Genomic DNA, 23116 nt, shown 5'->3' on the forward strand with positions numbered 1-23116 from the left:
AGAAACAGTGTTTCAGGTCGTGAGAATGTTGCTGTATCCCGAACAGTCCACTTATCACTATTGCGGCCTATTGGGAACTAACTGAATTCACCAAGTTACTTAGATGAGGCTGACGAAATTTTGATAAATCTTGAAAAGTACACATGTTACCAGGTCGTGCTAGTGGGAACTAACTGAATTCACAAAGAAACAGTGTTTCAGGTCGTGAGAATATTGCTGTATCCCGAACAGTCCACTTATCACTATTGCGGCCTATTGGGAACTAACTGAATTCACCAAGTTACTTAGATGAGGCTGACGAAATTTTGATAAATCTTGAAAAGTACACATGTTAGCAGGTCGGGCTAGTGGGAAATAACTGAATTCACAAAGAAACAGTGTTTCAGGTCGTGAGAATGTTGCTGTATCCCGAACAGTCCACTTATCACTATTGCGGCCTATTGGGAACTAACTGAATTCACCAAGTTACTTAGATGAGGCAGACGAAATTTTGATAAATCTTGAAAAGTACACATGTTAGCAGGTCGGGCTAGTGGGAAATAACTGAATTCACAAAGAAACAGTGTTTCAGGTCGTGAGAATGTTGCTGTATCCCGAACAGTCCACTTATCACTATTGCGGCCTATTGGGAACTAACTGAATTCACCAAGTTACTTAGATGAGGCTGACGAAATTTTGATAAATCTTGAAAAGTACACATGTTAGCAGGTCGGGCTAGTGGGAAATAACTGAATTCACAAAGAAACAGTGTTTCAGGTCGTGAGAATGTTGCTGTATCCAGAACAGTCCACTTATCACTATTGCGGCCTATTGGGAACTAACTGAATTCACCAAGTTACTTAGATGAGGCTGACGAAATTTTGATAAATCTTGAAAAGTACACATGTTAGCAGGTCGGGCTAGTGGGAAATAACTGAATTCACAAAGAAACAGTGTTTCAGGTCGTGAGAATGTTGCTGTATCCCGAACAGTCCACTTATCACTATTGCGGCCTATTGGGAACTAACTGAATTCACCAAGTTACTTAGATGAGGCAGACGAAATTTTGATAAATCTTGAAAAGTACACATGTTAGCAGGTCGGGCTAGTGGGAAATAACTGAATTCACAATGAAACAGTGTTTCAGGTAGTGAGAATGTTGCTGTATCAGTGTTTCAGGTTAGGAGAACGTTGCTGTATCCCGAATATTCGACTTATCACTATTGCGGCCTATTGGGAACTAACTGAATTCACCAAGTTACTTAGATGAGGCTGAAAAATTTTGATAAATCTTGAAAAGTACACATGTTAGCAGGTCGTGCTAGTGGGAAATAACTGGAATTCACAAAGAAACAGTGTTTCAGGTCGTGAGAATGTTGCTGTATCCCGAACAGTCCACTTATCACTATTGCGGCCTATTGGGAACAAACTGAATTCACCAAGTTACTTAGATGAGGCTGACGAAATTTTGATAAATCTTGAAAAGTACACATGTTAGCAGGTCGTGCTAGTGGGAACTAACTGAATTCACAAAGAAACAGTGTTTCAGGTCGTGAGAATGTTGCTGTATCCCGAACAGTCCACTTATCACTATTGCGGCCTATTGGGAACTAACTGAATTCACCAAGTTACTTAGATGAGGCAGACGAAATTTTGATAAATCTTGAAAAGTACACATGTTAGCAGGTCGGGCTAGTGGGAAATAACTGAATTCACAAAGAAACAGTGTTTCAGGTCGTGAGAATGTTGCTGTATCCCGAACAGTCCACTTATCACTATTGCGGCCTATTGGGAACTAACTGAATTCACCAAGTTACTTAGATGAGGCAGACGAAATTCTTTGATAAATCTTGAAAAGTACACATGTTAGCAGGTCGGGCTAGTGGGAAATAACTGAATTCACAAAGAAACAGTGTTTCAGGTCGTGAGAATGTTGCTGTATCCAGAACAGTCCACTTATCACTATTGCGGCCTATTGGGAACTAACTGAATTCACCAAGTTACTTAGATGAGGCAGACGAAATTTTGATAAATCTTGAAAAGTACACATGTTAGCAGGTCAGGCTAGTGGGAAATAACTGAATTCACAAAGAAACAGTGTTTCAGGTCGTGAGAATGTTGCTGTATCCCGAACAGTCCACTTATCACTATTGCGGCCTATTGGGAACTAACTGAATTCACCAAGTTACTTAGATGAGGCAGACGAAATTTTGATAAATCTTGAAAAGTACACATGTTAGCAGGTCGGGCTAGTGGGAAATAACTGAATTCACAAAGAAACAGTGTTTCAGGTCGTGAGAATGTTGCTGTATCCCGAACAGTCCACTTATCACTATTGCGGCCTATTGGGAACTAACTGAATTCACCAAGTTACTTAGATGAGGCAGACGAAATTTTGATAAATCTTGAAAAGTACACATGTTAGCAGGTCGGGCTAGTGGGAAATAACTGAATTCACAAAGAAACAGTGTTTCAGGTCGTGAGAATGTTGCTGTATCCCGAACAGTCCACTTATCACTATTGCGGCCTATTGGGAACTAACTGAATTCACCAAGTTACTTAGATGAGGCTGACGAAATTTTGATAAATCTTGAAAAGTACACATGTTAGCAGGTCGTGCTAGTGGGAAATAACTGAATTTGCGGCCTATTGGGAACTAACTGAATTCACCAAGTTACTTAGATGAGGCTGAAAAAATTTTGATAAATCTTGAAAAGTACACATGTTAGCAGGTCGTGCTAGTGGGAAATAACTGAATTCACAAAGAAACAGTGTTTCAGGTCGTGAGAATGTTGCTGTATCCAGAACAGTCCACTTATCACTATTGCGGCCTATTGGTGGAACTAACTGAATTCACCAAGTTACTTAGATGAGGCTGACGAAATTTTGATAAATCTTGAAAAGTACACATGTTAGCAGGTCGGGCTAGTGGGAAATAACTGAATTCACAAAGAAACAGTGTTTCAGGTCGTGAGAATGTTGCTGTATCCCGAACAGTCCACTTATCACTATTGCGGCCTATTGGGAACTAACTGAATTCACCAAGATACTTAGATGAGGCTGACGAAATTTTGATAAATCTTGAAAAGTACACATGTTAGCAGGTCGGGCTAGTGGGAAATAACTGAATTCACAAAGAAACAGTGTTTCAGGTCGTGAGAATGTTGCTGTATCCCGAACAGTCCACTTATCACTATTGCGGCCTATTGGGAACTAACTGAATTCACCAAGTTACTTAGATGAGGCTGACGAAATTTTGATAAATCTTGAAAAGTACACATGTTAGCAGGTCGGGCTAGTGGGAAATAACTGAATTCACAAAGAAACAGTGTTTCAGGTCGTGAGAATGTTGCTGTATCCCGAACAGTCCACTTATCACTATTGCGGCCTATTGGGAACTAACTGAATTCACCAAGTTACTTAGATGAGGCAGACGAAATTTTGATAAATCTTGAAAAGTACACATGTTAGCAGGTCGTGCTAGTGGGAAATAACTGAATTCACAAAAAAACAGTGTTTCAGGTCGTGAGAATGTTGCTGTATCCCGAACAGTCCACTTATCACTATTGCGGCCTATTGGGAACTAACTGAATTCACCAAGTTACTTAGATGAGGCTGACGAAATTTTGATAAATCTTGAAAAGTACACATGTTAGCAGGTCGGGCTAGTGGGAAATAACTGAATTCACAAAGAAACAGTGTTTCAGGTCGTGAGAATGTTGCTGTATCCCGAACAGTCCACTTATCACTATTGCGGCCTATTGGGAACTAACTGAATTCACCAAGTTACTTAGATGAGGCAGACGAAATTTTGATAAATCTTGAAAAGTACACATGTTAGCAGGTCGGGCTAGTGGGAAATAACTGAATTCACAAAGAAACAGTGTTTCAGGTCGTGAGAATGTTGCTGTATCCCGAACAGTCCACTTATCACTATTGCGGCCTATTGGGAACTAACTGAATTCACCAAGTTACTTAGATGAGGCTGACGAAATTTTGATAAATCTTGAAAAGTACACATGTTAGCAGGTCGGGCTAGTGGGAAATAACTGAATTCACAAAGAAACAGTGTTTCAGGTCGTGAGAATGTTGCTGTATCCCGAACAGTCCACTTATCACTATTGCGGCCTATTGGGAACTAACTGAATTCACCAAGTTACTTAGATGAGGCTGACGAAATTTTGATAAATCTTGAAAAGTACACATGTTAGCAGGTCGTGCTAGTGGGAAATAACTGAATTCACAAAGAAACAGTGTTTCAGGTCGTGAGAATGTTGCTGTATCCAGAACAGTCCACTTATCACTATTGCGGCCTATTGGGAACTAACTGAATTCACCAAGTTACTTAGATGAGGCTGACGAAATTTTGATAAATCTTGAAAAGTACACATGTTAGCAGGTGTGCTAGTGGGAACTAACTGAATTCACAAAGAAACAGTGTTTCAGGTCGGGAGAACGTTGCTGTATCCCGAATAGTCGACTTATCACTATTGCGGCCTATTGGGAATTAACTGAATTCACCAAGTTACTTAGATGAGGCTGACGAAATTTTGATAAATCTTGAAAAGTACACATGTTACCAGGTCGTGCTAGTGGGAAATAACTGAATTCACAAAGAAACAGTGTTTCAGGTCGTGAGAATGTTGCTGTATCCCGAACAGTCCACTTATCACTATTGCGGCCTATTGGGAACTAACTGAATTCACCAAGTTACTTAGATGAGGCTGACGAAATTTTGATAAATCTTGAAAAGTACACATGTTAGCAGGTCGGGCTAGTGGGAAATAACTGAATTCACAAAGAAACAGTGTTTCAGGTCGTGAGAATGTTGCTGTATCCCCGAACCTGTCTCCCGAACAGTCCACTTATCACTATTGCGGCCTATTGGGAACTAACTGAATTCACCAAGTTACTTAGATGAGGCAGACGAAATTTTGATAAATCTTGAAAAGTACACATGTTAGCAGGTCGGGCTAGTGGGAACTAACTGAATTCACAAAGAAACAGTGTTTCAGGTCGTGAGAATGTTGCTGTATCCAGAACAGTCCACTTATCACTATTGCGGCCTATTGGGAACTAACTGAATTCACCAAGTTACTTAGATGAGGCTGACGAAATTTTGATAAATCTTGAAAAGTACACATGTTAGCAGGTCGGGCTAGTGGGAAATAACTGAATTCACAAAGAAACAGTGTTTCAGGTCGTGACAACGTTGCTGTATCCCAAATAGTCGACTTATCACTATTGCGGCCTATTGGGAACTAACTGAATTCACCAAGTTACTTAGATGAGGCAGACGAAATTTTGATAAATCTTGAAAAGTACACATGTTAGCAGGTCGGGCTAGTGGGAACACATCTAGATGTGTATAAGAATAACTGAATTCACAAAGAAACAGTGTTTCAGGTCGTGAGAATGTTGCTGTATCCCGAACAGTCCACTTATCACTATTGCGGCCTATTGGGAACTAATTGAATTCACCAAGTTACTTAGATGAGGCTGACGAAATTTTGATAAATCTTGAAAAGTACACATGTTAGCAGGTCGGGCTAGTGGGAAATAACTGAATTCACAAAGAAACAGTGTTTCAGGTCGTGAGAATGTTGCTGTATCCCGAACAGTCCACTTATCACTATTGCGGCCTATTGGGAACTAACTGAATTCACCAAGTTACTTAGATGAGGCTGACGAAATTTTGATAAATCTTGAAAAGTACACATGTTAGCAGGTCGGGCTAGTGGGAAATAACTGAATTCACAAAGAAACAGTGTTTCAGGTCGTGAGAATGTTGCTGTATCCCGAATAGTCCACTTATCACTATTGCGGCCTATTGGGAACTAACTGAATTCACCAAGTTACTTAGATGAGGCTGACGAAATTTTGATAAATCTTGAAAAGTACACATGTTAGCAGGTCGGGCTAGTGGGAAATAACTGAATTCACAAAGAAACAGTGTTTCAGGTCGTGAGAATGTTGCTGTATCCCGAACAGTCCACTTATCACTATTGCGGCCTATTGGGAACTAACTGAATTCACCAAGTTACTTAGATGAGGCTGACGAAATTTTGATAAATCTTGAAAAGTACACATGTTAGCAGGTCGTGCTAGTGGGAAATAACTGAATTCACAAAGAAACAGTGTTTCAGGTCGTGAGAATGTTGCTGTATCCCGAACAGTCCACTTATCACTATTGCGGCCTATTGGGAACTAACTGAATTCACCAAGTTACTTAGATGAGGCTGACGAAATTTTGATAAATCTTGAAAAGTACACATGTTAGCAGGTCGGGCTAGTGGGAAATAACTGAATTCACAAAGAAACAGTGTTTCAGGTCGTGAGAATGTTGCTGTATCCCGAACAGTCCACTTATTCACTATTGCGGCCTATTGGGAACTAACTGAATTCACCAAGTTACTTAGATGAGGCTGACGAAATTTTGATAAATCTTGAAAAGTACACATGTTAGCAGGTCGGGCTAGTGGGAAATAACTGAATTCACAAAGAAACAGTGTTTCAGGTCGTGAGAATGTTGCTGTATCCCGAACAGTCCACTTATCACTATTGCGGCCTATTGGGAACTAACTGAATTCACCAAGTTACTTAGATGAGGCTGACGAAATTTTGATAAATCTTGAAAAGTACACATGTTAGCAGGTCGGGCTAGTGGGAAATAACTGAATTCACAAAGAAACAGTGTTTCAGGTCGTGAGAATGTTGCTGTATCCCGAACAGTCCACTTATCACTATTGTGGCCTATTGGGAACTAACTGAATTCACCAAGTTACTTAGATGAGGCAGACGAAATTTTGATAAATCTTGAAAAGTACACATGTTAGCAGGTCGGGCTAGTGGGAAATAACTGAATTCACCAAAGAAACAGTGTTTCAGGTCGTGAGAATGTTGCTGTATCCCGAACAGTCCACTTATCACTATTGCGGCCTATTGGGAACTAACTGAATTCACCAAGTTACTTAGATGAGGCTGACGAAATTTTGATAAATCTTGAAAAGTACACATGTTAGCAGGTCGGGCTAGTGGGAAATAACTGAATTCACAAAGAAACAGTGTTTCAGGTCGTGAGAATGTTGCTGTATCCCGAACAGTCCACTTATCACTATTGCGGCCTATTGGGAACTAACTGAATTCACCAAGTTACTTAGATGAGGCAGACGAAATTTTGATAAATCTTGAAAAGTACACATGTTAGCAGGTCGGGCTAGTGGGAAATAACTGAATTCACAAAGAAACAGTGTTTCAGGTTGGGAGAACGTTGCTGTATCCCGAATATTCGACTTATCACTATTGCGGCCTATTGGGAACTAACTGAATTCACCAAGTTACTTAGATTCGAAATTTTGATAAATCTTGAAAAGTACACATGTTAGCAGGTCGTGCTAGTGGGAAATAACTGAATTCACAAAAGAAACAGTAAAACAGGTGACCTTGGGAGCAAGGAGGTTGGGAAGACCCTCTAGAATGTACCAAAGACCTGGGAAGTGAGAGACTCCCAGGACTCAAAGTAGGGGACCCTAGATGAAAGGCCCTACAGCAGGGACAGGGAACTTGTTGAATATGCCTCCAGCAGAAAGACAGGGCATCAAGTGAGTGATGGGGTTGCTATCCAACAGGCAAAGCTCAGACTCATAATACTTCCTGTCTGAAAGAAATGCAGGGATGGAAATAAAAAAGAGTCTGAGGAAATGAAGGTCCAGTGACAGGCCCAAAATGTGTTCCAGCTCAAGGGGAGGCCTCAGGACCTGACACCATTACTGAAATTATGGGGTTCGCAAAAAGAGATCTAACATGACTGTTCTTCCAAAGACCCAATAAGCAATTGAAGGAGTGTTTCAGATGCAGATATATGCATCCCAAATCCAACAAACTGACGGCCTCTGGTTGAATAAGGGAAGCCTGGAGGATTTAGCTTAAGGAGGAGGGCAATTTAGGAGGACCAGCTATCTCAATTAACCTGGACCCTGAGATATCTTAGACCAATGGACCCCAACCAGGCAGCATACACCAGCTGAGATGAGGCTTCTAACACATATACAGCAGAGGACTTCCAGGTCTGGGTTTAGTCAGAGAAGATGCACCTAATTCTCAAGAGACTTGAGATCCCAGGAAGTTTAGAGGTCTGGTGGGGTTGATGGAATGGGGTCATCTTTGTGGAGACAGTATCGGTAATGCAGGGGGCACGGAGGAGTTATGGGATGCAGGGGGTAGACTGGGATGGAAATAAAATCTGGAGTGTAATAATAGATATATAAATAAATGAATAGAAAAAAAAGAAAATTATATATAGAGTTAAATTATATGAAAAAAATATTGCAGTTTCACTACAAAATACTAATAACACAGTGCCTGTTTTTTAAATATGAGCCTACAAGTACTCAACCCTACAATAAATATAACCAACTGAAGAAACTTGGTAGCAGGAGAAGTGGTCTTTCCTAGGGAAAGTTGGTTTACCAGTGTCAACTGGTTATGCATATATGCATAAAGTAATAATGTAAAAGGAGGTCACAAATTTGAAGGACAGCAGAATATAGGAGAATCTGAAGGGATGAAAGGGAAGGGAAAATCTTATGGTATATTATAGTCTCAAAAGCTATAAAGTTATGAGTCTTTAAGAATCTTCTTGCAAGATTTTTAATTTAGAAATTGAAGAAAAGTACATTTATTTAAAGAGAAGGCATATTTTAATTTCAAACTTTTATGAAAGATACAATATTCTTTTATTAAATCTGGATGTTGGTGATGCAGTAAAGTGAATATAAAGAATGAGTTATATAGAAGTGTTGAAAACTAATCACAAACAGTAGTTTGTAAAATTTTGCTTAAATGTATATATCAATAAATTGGGGATTTGCTTATATATCTTTCATTGCTAATTGTTCAATATAGAAAATTTGGAACAGAAATGTAAGCATTATAAGGAAAATAATAAGGAAAATCATTTTATAAAGCAAAGATGAACCTTGGTTATTTTATAGTATTTATAGTCTGAGTTATGGTCACCTAGTTCTCAGTGTGGTCATTATTTTCTTCAATGCACACTGAAATCACATAAGGAGACGGTTCTCATTCCTATGAATGGTCTAGTTCCATTAAATTGAGAAAAAAAGACCCCCTTTCTCAAGAAAACTTATGTGCCCATCCACTTCAAATATATGTCCTGAGTGGACAACATTCAAGTTTGGAAAGTTGGTGCAGTTGTTGTAATTTAGAACAAATCCAGCAACCGTAGGAATTGGTAAAGTTAGCCACTTTGTTTAGAATAGGAACTAGGGGATAGATGTTTTACTCCTGTAGAAAGGGGAAGGAAGAAATCTCTAATGCACTCTTTGGGGATAGAATTACTGAAGAGAGACAGGGAGAGTCAGAGTAGATGTGATTCAGAAAACCTGAGTCAACAGTCAGCAGGATATCATTAAACTTTGATATTTAAAGAGAAGTTAGAGAACTTCCTTCAGGTCACAGGTTTATTTCCCTGGATATTCAGGTAAGATTTCCTCATTTGAAATCCTTACCTTAATCCTTAGAAGATATGAATCATACTGTTGACACCCAGAAGTTTCACAGCCATGGAAATACTCAATCCTACCCATGGAAATGCTCAATATCTACCCATTGAGGACCAAAGCATTCTGTTTGTCCTTTCCTGGTTTTAAGGAGGACCCAATCCTCTGGGTCCACATCCTTTGTAGCTCCAATCTCCAGACTGGACATAGCACAGTTCCCATCCTTCCTTGTATTTATTATGTACTGAGTTATCTGAAAAATCTAGTGTAAGGGTCTTCTATACAGCAACTTACAGGGAATGATCTTGGTGTTAGATTTTAGATGTGATGAGTAATCATTTTTTATTGTTGTCAGAGTTATACTAGGATCTGTCTAATAGTTTTGCTTGTATTTTCAACATTCCCTAATGGTTGTTAAGTAGAGTCCAGGTAATATTTTCTTCATAGGGACCTAGATATAAACTGGGTTGCCTGTGAAATTTAGGAAGGTCAATTATCACTCTTGAATGAATGATGGATGCCAAACACTGGACTTATTTGCCCAAGGCCTTTACCACTTTTTTTGTCCTTCTCAGTTCTAGTGGGGAAAGATTCTATCCAGCCAGTGAAGTTATGTACAGACAACAAAATATACTTGAAATTGGCACAGAAAGGAAGCATATGAGCCAAGTTTACTTGACACTCTCCACTTGAATAACTTCCATTTTCCTGAATTGGTTCAATGAACAAAAGAGGATGAAGATGGACAGAGTATTAATTATCTTCTTTGCTTGCTACCTTGTTATTCCTCTTGGGAAACATACTTTGATTTTATGTTATCCATATTTTAAGGAAAAAGTGATAAGTCTTGAGGAATCTCCATGGCTGTCTGTCAGCCTATTTCCTTAGTAACATCAGGAATGTTCTGGGGACCCTTGCCATAGGTGGTTCCTGCTAGAAGGATAGTTGGATAGTTTCTAAGAGATATAGAATTTCTTATTCATGCTTTATATTTGACTTGTTGGTTGTGAATAGTCTTTACTCTTTTTACTGTGACAAAACTGGCATGGATTAGCATGAAACACCATGCCCAACATGGTTTGATTCTGAAAATCTGACTGATGCGATGAAGTAGGAAATAAAGGATAGACTCACATATACTCAGAACAGAAAATATGAGATATAGTGGGCCTGATCACTTATTCAACAATGGCAAAAACTATACAATAACCAAGAACCTTGGTACATTTATTAGATACAGCAGGAGAAGGTGGGTTAGCTAGACTAGGTTGGAGGTCTCTGAAGGGAAGCAGTCTTAGGTTGCTGCAAGAGCCAGTGGCAGCTGTACACATGAATTCACACTAATTGTGGCAGCATGCACAAGTCCTGTTCAAAATCAAGCCAGATCAAATGCCAGTTGAGAGGGGAGATGAGAGAAAGTTCAATTCCTAGCAAAGGATCTTAAGGCAATTGAGAGCTTCCGAGAGAGGAAACTTTCTCTAGTAGGACCATGTTGCAGTAGAAGGCCATACATCCATGATTGTATGGGGGACACAAATTAGATTTGATTGGAAAAAAGAGCACAACATTAAGTAGATAGGGAAGAGAAGGTATCACTAGAAAGATTTGAAGGACAGGGTGAATATGATCAAAACATGCTCTGTGGTACATCTACACAATGGAGTACTACACAGCTATCATAAACAGTCACTTCATGAAATTCATAGGCAAATGGAATGAACTAGAAAATATCATCCTGAGTGAGGTAACCCAATCACAGAAAAACATACATGGTATGCATTCACTGATAAGTGGATATTCGCCCAGAAGCTCGAATTACTTATGATACAATCCACAGACCGCATGAAGCTCAAGAAGAAGGGTGATCAAAATGTGAATGCTTCACTCCTTCTTAAAAGGGGGAACAAAAATATTCATAGAAGGGGATATGGAGGCAAAGTTTAGAAAAGAGACTGAAGGAACGGCCATTCAGAGCCTGCCCCATATATTTACACCCACCAAAAGTAGACAAGATTGGTGAAGCTAAGGAGTGCATGCTGACAGGAACTGGATATAGATCTCTCCTGAGGGACACAGCCAGAACATGTCAAATACAGAGGCGAATGCTAACAGCAAACCACTGAACTGAGAACAAGATCCCTGTTGGAAGAATTACAGAAAGAATTAAAAGAGCTGATGGGGCTTGCAACCCGTGGGAAAAACAATGACAATCAACCAGTGCTTCTAGGGACTAAACCACTACCCAAAGACTATTCAAGTACTGACCAACTGCATATGTAGCAAAGGATGGCCTTCCTGGGCACCAATGGATGGAGAAGCCCTAGGTCCTGCCAAGGTTGGACCCCCCAGTGTAGGGGAATGTTGGGGGATCAGTAAGGGAGGTGAATGGGGAGGCAAACACCCTTATAGAAGAAGGGGAGAGGGAGGGGATAGGGGACTTATGTCTGGGAAACCTGTAAAGGGAATAACATTTGAAATGTAAATAAAGAAATATCCAATGAAACTGTAAATTATTCAATATCTAAGATGCCTATCAATTATTTTAACTGGCCTAGCATATTTGCTTTTTGAAATTCATACTATTAATGAATGTCAATAAAAAGCAATATTATGAATATATTGATTTATGAAAACTTAGTTTCATTAATAGTTTGTAAAATTCCTTTAACATGATCATGAATTTCACTGTTTTATTGTCATTGTGGTATACAAATAAAAATATGATAGATTGGAAAAAACACATTCTCAAAAGTTAATAAAATTAATATTTCACAGTCACTTGCTTCAGTTATTTCAAAAATGATAATGACAAAGAGGAAACACATTTACATGAAATGCTGTTATTTTGTTGATTTGTTTTCTCTTTTGTGTCACTGGACACTGTCCCTCAAGGCTCATTATCCAATTTCAGCACTAATGTCTGCTGTAGTTGATATTCCTTTTTGTTTTATGTGCATTCATTCATTTCTAGCAATTATGATCCTCTGAATTATTCCCTTGTGCTAGTTGTGGAGATTAAATAAAACAGATTAATGAACAGATACTATCATTTTGCTTGTTCTCAAATATACAATATTTTTTTCCTTGTGTTTCTTGATCTTTCCTCTTTGTAGTCAATGAGGTATATCCACTCGATAAAATGTTTCAACGAAAACAGAAATTTTGCAATGTATAGGTTAGTGCATCAAAGAGAGAATGGACTCTTTTTAAAATTCTGATTTCCTTGGACTATATAACTCTAGCATTCACCAACTCTTCAACACATTACAGCCATTCCCATTGCATCTGAAACTTTTTGATAACTAGAGGCAAGGTAAGCATCAAGACAGCAAGGAAACTCTCAGTTTCTAAATGATTTATTACTAAAATGAGCAAGACTTTTAGAATGTTTCTTATCATATCAATTTATTAATTGAATAAAAATAAAAAATAGCATGTGTCTGAAATTTAAACTCTGTGTAGGCAGTGTTTCAGGGAATATGTGTTTACTAGAGGTATTTAACGATTGTATGAATATGTGCTGACTATAGGAATTAATGTGTGGTTTACAAGCACCCATACTGCATTAAATTAAATGAATGTCACCATAGAAGTATTTATCCTCTGCTTTAACAGTATTTGTAGTTATTCACACGTACTTTAACTATCCTTCCCAAACTTTAAAGTTGGTAAAAACCCAAAGGAAAATAAAGTATTAGTGCAGGTATTTTTATAACCTGAATGCCACATGATTTAAAAATGCAATTATGTGCAAATTTTGTTTAATTTTTAGAAGTTCTGTTGACAATTTAAGTGCACTTTAGGCATAGAAAACCACATTTGAACTAATTTGCTAATCTGATGTCATAAATGTGCAAATATTCTCTTTGTGTTTTCAATCATCTTCTCATTGATCTTAAAGAGCATATAATTTTCATGATGTTAAATTGACTTTATGATTGCTTAAGGAATTTAATCTTTCTTTGTGATAATTTTACTGATATTTCTTTTACTCTCTTGCATGATTATACATGGATAATAATGACCTGAAACTATTAGATTCTGAGTAGACATTTGCCACGAACACTTACAAATATGGGAATTCACTTTTTATTAATTTATAAAATGTTGGGATCTGATGTTCTCTCCTCTGATTTCTTTCTGTAGTCAGTGGTGTTAATTCTGATAACCAAATGTGTTATCATTCTTGAAGTTGATTAATATCACTTGTTCACATTTCTCTACACGAAATCATCTAAGTTCATCACAAAATAACAAATGGTGAATGTTTACGATTCTTGCTACTGCCCACCCACTGCCCTTTGCACTGTTTTTATTTTATTTTTTTTGAGGCAAATGGAATTATAATGTTATCAGTCTGCTAAGAATTGAATAGCTTCTCCTGAGAAGTTCTTGCTTTACTAAAGCTAATAAAAAGTCCCCAAGGAATCTTATATTGTGAATTTGCTTCTGAAACACTGAACTAAGCTTATTGCTTTATGATTAGAGATTGAACCAGATATTATCTCCATCTTGATTTACGTAACAATTCTTTTGTGTATTGTGTTACCTGAAGTGGCAATAAATCTTTAAACTTTGAGCTAGAAAGAAAACTTCTGACATGATCACTAAAATCACCTTTTAAATATGTGTTCTATTGTGTAATTGAAAAATAGAGAATTTATTGAACAGAAAATGTTAAAAATTAAGTGGTATTATTAAAGGAAATTATTATTCTGGCAGACAATATAACATTATTAACATAAAGCATGTAGATAAGAAATAAAATAGAACTCTTCAAAGTCTCTTCATCAGTTTCCCAAAGAGCATCTTCTGAGACCTGAGCACAGTACACACTTTAATAGAAAAGAGTTTTGTTTTCCTTGATCACTCTTGGTTACTTGGAAGATTCCTATAAGTACTTGCTTGGTGTCAGAGATTTGAAGAGGACAAGATATGAGGCTGTTCCCATTTAAGTGACCCCAGCCAATTGCATCTCAGTGGTGTTTAACGAATATTAATAATCAGTGTCATATTTTACCCCATGGCAAAAATCTGTCTCTTTTGTTTTGGATAAAGTATCACAATAATTTGATTTTGATTAGGTGTATAAAAGGAAATAAAAGATTAATTACTTATGCCAAGCTCTCTGAAGAAAAACAAAACAAGGATATGAATTTATATAGAAAAAGCTCAGATGAAGAGATAAATGCGTTAAGACATTCTTCACACTCTACAATTAAACCTGTGTAGTAGTTGAAGACCAGGAATCATGTGTACTTTTATTAATATTGAAGTTAAATTGAAAGGACTATGAATACCCATGATCCTCATTAAACTTATTGTATGTTAACATATGTATAATCCATTGACTTTTTATAAATATTTATACATAAAAGCATAAGTTTGTATTTCTGGTCCTGGACAAAGGATCTCCTACTGCTAGAATATTAAATGTTTTTCTAGGTTTTAGAGATTGTTTATAGAAATGATCTTTTGTCATGTGCTCCTTATCATCTCCCCTCTGTTGCCCACTCATAAAGATTTTCTTACATCTTTTCATAGCTTTACTCAAAAAACAAAAGAGGAATGAACAGTATCATTATTGTTTAGAAAAATATTCAAATTAGCAAGAAGTTTAAGAAAATAGATACTTGATAAATCTGAAACAAGGTTGCAATAATTGGATATATTCCAGTATTGAATTATGCTCTATGTGATAAAGAGTTCATTTTGGCTTATGGGTGATATAGAAAACTCTTACTATTAATAAATAACAAACAGATGAACTGAACTGATGCTACAGAACAAGAGAAAAGAGAGTTGAAGAGCTCGTAGGAATAGGACTTATAAACTATAAGTGTGTGTAATATAAAAACTGACATTCCAGTATTATCATATGTTCTTTCATTTAAACAGGCTGAACTGAGGGAGTTTGGAACAAGTAAGTAACATGTATTTGGAAGTATGTAATTATGGAAATACAGTCCAATACATGCCAATACCATGGAGTTTTTAATCACTATTGCTTTGTAATGCACTATGAAATAAGAAACAGTGGTACCTCCAGAACGTATTTTATTGTACAGGATTATTTTAGTGATCCTTGGGATTTTTGTTTTTCCATATGAAACTAAGTATTGTTATTTTATGGTTTCTAAAAAATTATACTAGAATTTTGATAGAAATTGCATTGAATCTGTAGATTGCTTTTGGTAAGATGACCAATTTTACTATGTTAATTCTACTGACTCATGAGCAGGGGAGATCTCTCTAACTTCCAATATCTACTTCAATTTCTTTCTTCAAAGATCTGAGGTACTATTACATAAATCTTTCGCATGCTTGGTTAGAGTTACACCAAGATATTTATATTATTTGGGGCTATTATAAAGTGTGTTGTTTCCCTAATTTCCTTCTCAGTCCACTTATCATTTGCATAATGGAGAGCTACTGATTTCTTGGGTTAATTTTTCATCAGCCAATGTGCTGAAGTTATCAGCTGTAGTAGTTCTTTGGTATAATTTTTTGGATCACTTATATATACTACCATGTCATCTGTGAATAGCGATGCTTTGACTTCTTACTTTCCAATTTGTGTCCACTTGATCTTCTTTAGTTCTCTTACTACTATAGCTAGAACTTCAAGTATTATATTGAATGTATATGGAGAGAGTGGACAGTCTTATCTCGACATGAAGGTATATGCTTATACTTATTATATCTTGTTATGCTCAGTTCAAATCATATCACTGGGAGGCTTACTCTTTTGAGAAGGAAAATGGAGGAGCAATGGATCTGGGCATGTGTGCATGCATGTATGCATGTTTGTATCTATGCTTCTGTTTTTTTGGTTTTAATTGGAGATACATATTTTTAGTGTTTTCTTGGTTGCAGTTAATCTTCTTGGGTTGCAATTTTCTTTTTAGTATCTTCTGTAGGGCTACTTTTGTAAATAGATATTGTTTAAATTTAGGTTTGTCATGGAATATATATATATATATATATATATTAAATATATACAAATATAGATATTCTATATTTATGTTTATTGAAAGTTTTGCTGGGTAAAGTAGTCTGAGCTGACATCTGTGGTGTCTTAGAGACTGTAAGGCATCTGCCCAGGCCCTTCTAGCTTTTAGAGTCTCTGTTGAGAAGTTTATATCCCATTTTTAATTAGAGTATTAGTGTAGTTGATGTCTACTTTCTTGTGTTATTTATTTATTTTGGACAAGTCCTCTATCCAATGTAGAGTTGAAGACAACCTTGATATTTACTTACGTTTAGGTGGATATTAGCTGTTAAGTATAGGATAATCATACTGCAATCCTCAGATCTAGAAAAATTATACTAAGAGGAGAGTTCTTGGGCGGGAGATCACATGGCTTTTTTTTGGGACGGGGAAATAATAGATTTTGTGGGTAGGCTGGAGGTGGATGAAGATGAGAAAAGAAGGGATCATGTTGGGGAGGGACAGAAGGAGGGAGAGAATATAGGGAGAGACCACTGAAATATATAGGCATTTAGAGGGCAATAAAGAAGCCTAGTGCTATAGGAACTCAGTAGAACCCATGAGATTCACCTTAGTGTGTACTTCTGGTAATTAAGGGTATGGAGCCTGAAGTAACCATCTTCTATAACCAGGCTAGGATCCCAGCAATGGGTCTGATTACCAACCTCACCACAAAATCTACAACCCTTAACCTTCCTCACCTTCAAGATGCACTGGATCAATGGTGGGAGTGGCCAAGCAATGACTGGTGCCCATATTATGAGAGGGAGCCCATGACCAACATTGTGTAGAGAACCAAAGTCCAGAAGCAGAAGCTGGATGGCTCAGAGACATAGTGTAGAACCAAACAAGACTGATAAAAAGGCAACAGAATGATTTCTAATGATATTCTGCTATATTAATAGAATTGATGTTTAGCCCAATCATTATAAGAAAGTCTTCCTCCAGTAGCTTATAAAAGCAGATACAAAGACCCACAGTCAAACATTAGGCAGAGATTGGTGAACCCTGCAGGAAAAGTGGAAGTGTTATAGGACACAGGAGGAGTCATTGACACAAGGAGAACATAGCCCACAGAATCAACTCAACAGGGCAAATAGAGGCTCACAGACACTGAAGCGGCCATCATGGAGTCTGCATGGGTTTGCACCAGGTTCTCTGCCTACATGCTTTGGTTCTTTAGCTTGGTGTTTTTGTTTTAAAATGGGATTAGGTGTCTCTTTGATTCATTTGCCTGCTGGTGAGACTTGTTTCTTCCTACTGGGTTGCTTTGTTCAGTCTTGATATGCAGGTATATGTCTAGTCTTATTATATCTTGTTATGCTCAGTTCAGTTCATATCACTTGGAGGCTTGCTCTTTTCAGAAGGGAAATGGAGGAGGAGCAATGGATCTAGGCAAGAAGGGGTGTGTGTGTGTGTGTGTGTGTGTGTGTGTGTGTGTGTGTGTGTGTGTGTGTGTGCGTGTGTGTGTGACTGGGAGGAAGGGAGAGAGGGGACACTGCTGTTGGGATGTGTTGAATGACAAGATAATCAAAATTAAAAATGAAAAATATTAAAAGATTATTGATAGAAATGGTTTGGGCATATCTAGTTTCTGAAAAGGTCAATATAGTAATTAGAAAAGTGATATTTTAAACACTGAGAGATGACTAAGGAGAAAACAGTTCCTTTAAAAAATAAAATACCTTTCTCATTTTTTGTATTCTTAAAGTAAACATTTATATGTCGGGAAATTTGAGAGGAGTTTGGAACAATTACGCAAAGGTTGTCCTATTTGTGACAATATTTTGGAGGCATCTCTAAAAGATACAAGGTATGTGGGTCCAGAAGTTTACCTACAATTCCTGTCTTACCACTTCAAACTTTGTGACACATCAATTTTGTTCCCTCTACCTTGTTTTTATCATTAATTCATATTTATTCTATATGTTAGATTAAATACATGATGTTACTCCACGAAGAAAGCAAAATTCATCCTATCTAAATATCATTCCTTCATACTTCTGCCAGGTCAAACCCAAACCCTTTAAATTTTCTATTAACAATTTGGACTTTTGGGTGAGCATTTCAAACTTTTCAAATATGAATGAAATATATGACCCTTGTCTTTCTGCATTTGTCTTATTTTGTTCATCATAATGTTCTTCAATTATACATATTTTGCTTCAAATTCTACAATTTCTGATATTTCTCTGGCTGAGAAAAAAATTTTTATGATACACTATTTGTTAATGTGCCACATTGATTCCATATTGAATTTATTAGAATAATGTTACAATAACATGGAACTGTTAGTATTTTCTATCTAAGGGAGATCATTGGATATTGCAGTAGTTCCATAATAAGCACTGGAAATATGCCTTATTGTTCTCCCTAGTGAGTGTACAAATTTATATGCCCCCAAACATTTATTTTTCTTTCCACAGATGCCCCAGAGTTGTTTTTTTCACAATAGTTATTATATTTGGGTTTAAATAATTTTTATCTCATGTTGTATTTGCTAATTAATTTAGTTTAAAACTTTGCTTTCAATAAAGGTTTATTTCCTACAAAGTGAGAGGAATTAATGGACAATTGTTATTATTGTGTGGCTTCCAACACTCATGGATGTAGAGAAAGCTTATTTCTAGCACTGTACTGAGAGATTTATTACTTTGTACTTCAGATTGGTTATCTGTATTTTTGTTAATATGTTTGGTTAAAGTTTTTTTCAAAGTGGGTTCCAAATGAGAAACCATACTAAAACCAAAGAGTTTATTCTTCTGGGATTGTCAGATGACCCAAAGCTCCAGGTTTTGATTTTTGTCTTTATCTTCATCACCTACATCCTCAGCATCACAGGGAACCTGACCATCATCATTCTTACCTTGCTGGATTCTCAGCTCCAGACCCCCATGTATTTCTTCCTGAGGAATTTTTCTATTTTAGAAGCATCCTTCACAACTGTCTGTATACCAAGGTTCTTGGTCACTATTATCTCAGAAGATAAAACCATTTCCTTCAACAACTGCATAGCTCAGTTATTTTTTCTTATTCTATTTGGCATCACTGAATTTTACCTTCTAGCTGCCATGTCCTATGACCGTTACATTGCCATCTGCAAGCCCCTGCATTACCTGACTATTATGAGTCAGAAGGTCTGCACGATGCTAGTCTTTGCTTGCTGGCTGGTTTCTTTCCTAATCATCTTCCCTGCACTTATGTTACTTCTACAGCTTGATTATTGTGGGTCCAATATCATTGATCACTATACCTGTGATTATTTCCCTCTTCTTCAACTTTCATGTTCAAATACAAAGTTTCTAGAGAGAATGGGGTTTTCCTGTGCTGTCTTTACCCTAATGTTCACTTTGGTGTTAATAATTCTGTCCTACATATACATCATCGGAACGATTGTGAAGATTCCGTCTGCTAGTCAGAGGTCAAAGGCCTTCTCCACATGTTCTTCCCATATGATAGTAATCTCCATCTCTTATGGCAGCTGCATTTTTATGTACATTAAACCCTCAGCTGCAGATAGAGCATCATTGACCAAGGGAGTTGCCATACTAAATACTTCAGTAGCCCCCATGCTAAACCCCTTCATTTATAGCCTGAGGAATCAGCAAGTCAAGAAAGCCTTTTTGAACATAGCAAGGAAGATGGTATTTTTCACAAGTACATCATGTGGACTGTGACTAAATTAATAAATTAAATGAATGTATTAAATGATAGAACTCGATGCAGTTCTATCATTGTGCTGCTCCACCCCTTCCCTGTTTATTCTTTCATTTTTGTTAACAGCTTACCAGCCTATCTCACTATTACATGTCTTATCCAACTATTTATCTTCTTAGGTCTTTCTGACAGAATATTCTTCTGATATTTCATAATAGCAGCTTCTTAAGTTGTAATTATTATACACACAAAATTATAGTTTGAATTTTATTCTAGAAACTTTATCACTAGAAATGAGAAAGGCACTTTTTAAACATTCGTATATTTTACTCAATATATACTGGAAATACATTTGTCAATTTTCACATTACTTCTCTTTATGATAGGGTAGCCCTTCTAGGATGTATCTTTAAATACCATAAATTTAAATGAAACATTGCATCCCACTTGACTTCACTTGAAAACCCAAATAATATTACTTGTTCTTTACAACATTGTGATACATTCATGTAATTTATTTATCAATAAGGAATGTCCATCATTCACAAAATACACATAAGCTAAGCTATGTGTTTAATGAGCCTTTTATAGACCAATCTCATGGTCTCCATACATATATGCATATATATATATATGTATATATATATGGTGGGGATATATATTCATATATAGGTATGTGAGTACATAAACAAAAATTGAGACTATTTTGTAATTTTGTATTTCCGCTAAGAAAAAGTTCCTTTGTCAATATCAGTAGCCAAATAACATGTATTTTACATGTACATTTATAGTTAGATACACTCTTAGCTGACACTTTTCCAAATCATATATATATATATATATATATATATATATATATATATATATATTCAGGTATGCAATATAGACTTAATATTTATGTGTTTACTACAAAGATATCTTTTCCTTCTCACCTTCTGAATGGTTTTGAAAGAAAAATATAATTTTATTATTATAGAGATGATCTATTTTCTATAAAATGGAACCTTAAAACAAAGAAAGATTTATTATATAAAGTTAGTGTTATCGTGTGGGCATGACGGTTCTAAAAATGATGCATTAGCTGAGAGCTTTTTCTGTGAACGGATTGCTATCAGGCAGCTGACTTCACAGGCTATAAAAGCATGCACCATGGCTGGATGAGTGGAAACACGAGAGATGTGATTTTTGGAAGTTTATGTTGTTCCCTGACCCTTCTTCTCAAGATATCTGCTTTCTCATTGCCATAAAATTAACAGCATGCTACTGTCATGTTCCTTGATGGCATCTAGCTCCCAAAACATAGCAGTGGAGTTAGTAGATAAAAGCATCAGCCAAAATAAATTCTTCCTTCAAATTATTTCCTCAATTATTTTGTCATAATATTTGAAAACTAACAAGCTTTTGTTTGCTAAACTCACCTTTTAATATATTATACTTAAACATTAAGAATACCTAAAAACATAACTAAGCAATTTGTGTGCACATGTGCATGGGTATGTGTAAGAATTATGGACAATAAAAATTTTTCAATTTCATAAATCAATGTCTTCATATTAAAAATAATACCATTGTGATCTGTGTTGCACTAGTTTTGATGATTGCCATTCAGTGAGAGACAGCATATTATAAATTGTGCTTAAAAGGGTTGAATTAGGGGAAGGATTGAAGAAGCTGGTAGAGAGAGCAATCCCATAGGAAGACCAGCAATTTCTTTTTTTTTTTCTTTATTAACTTGAGTATTCTTATTTACATTTCAATTGCTATTCCCTTTCCCAGTTTCTGGGCCAACATCCCCCTAACCCTTCCCCCTCCCCTTCTATATGGGTGTTCCCTTCCCCAGCCTCCCCCAATTCCCCCCCCTCCCCCAAACAATCACGTTCACTGGGGGTTCAGTCTTGGCAGGAACAAGGGCTTCCTCTTCTACTGGTGCTCTTACTAGACTATTCATTGCTACCTATGAGGTTGGAGCCCAGGGTCAGTCCATGTACAGTATTTGGGTAATGGCTTAGTCTCTGGAAGCTCTGGTTGGTTGACCTTGTTGTTCATATGGGGTCTCGAGCCCCTTCAAGCTCTTCCAGTCCTTTCTCTGATTCCTTCAATGGGGGTCCCGTTCTCAGTTAAGTGGTTTGCTGCTGGCATTCGCATATGTATTTGCTATATTCTGGCTGTGTGTCTCAGGAGAGATCTACATCCGGTTCCTGTCGGCCTGCACTTCTTTGCTTCATCCATCTTGTCTAATTGGGTGGTTGTATATGTATGGGCCACATTTGGGGCAGGCTCTGAATGGGTGTTCCTTCTGCCTCTGTTCTAAACTTTGCCTCCCTATTCCCTGCCAAGTGTATTCTTGTTCCCCTTTTAAAGAAGGAGTGAAGCATTCGCAGTTTGATCATGGGTCTTGAGTTTCTTGTGTTCTGAAGACCAGAAATTTCAACTAACCCAGACTTCAGGGAGCTCCTAGTGACTGAACCACCAACCAGGAGCATATGTGCTGATCTGGGGCCCCTGGATCAGATGTTTAGCAGAGATCTACCTGGCCTGGCCTCAATGGGAAGATGTACTTAATCTTTGAGAGACTTGAAGCCCCAGGGAATGGGAAGTCCTGGTATTGGGGAAACACCCCATCAGAGGCAATGGGCAGGAGGAATGGGATGAAAAACTGCAGGAGGGGGAACCAAGAAGGGGCAATGACTTGAATGTAAATAAAATAATTAAAAAAGAAAAATAATATAATTGAAGGTATTCGAATCATAGAATGAAAGAGTTGATTTTTCCTTTAAATTCCTACCTCCCAAAATTAATGACAGATTTTACATTAAAAACTACAATTGACAGTGTCGCCTCCATCTCTGTCCCACAGAAAGGAGTGACACCACGTTCTTCTCAAAGCAGTTTATTCAGGAACCTTTCTTTCTGCATGCAAGCAGCAATCTCTCTTTTCTTTTCTTCTCTCTCTCTCCTCCCCCAGCCC

General features: G+C 37.1%; 1 protein-coding gene across 1 annotated transcript; it reads left to right on the forward strand.

Annotated features, from left to right (window-relative positions):
- The first annotated feature begins 19217 nt into the window (after positions 1–19217).
- LOC116889913 (olfactory receptor 6C1-like) lies at positions 19218–20168 on the forward strand. Its single transcript, XM_032890732.1, has one exon. The coding sequence runs from the start codon at positions 19218–19220 to the stop codon at positions 20166–20168; it is 951 nt and encodes a 316-aa protein (XP_032746623.1).
- Positions 20169–23116: the final 2948 nt, after the last annotated feature.

This window comes from Rattus rattus, chromosome 1, assembly GCF_011064425.1.
Source record: "Rattus rattus isolate New Zealand chromosome 1, Rrattus_CSIRO_v1, whole genome shotgun sequence".
Classification (NCBI taxonomy): Eukaryota; Metazoa; Chordata; class Mammalia; order Rodentia; family Muridae; genus Rattus; species Rattus rattus.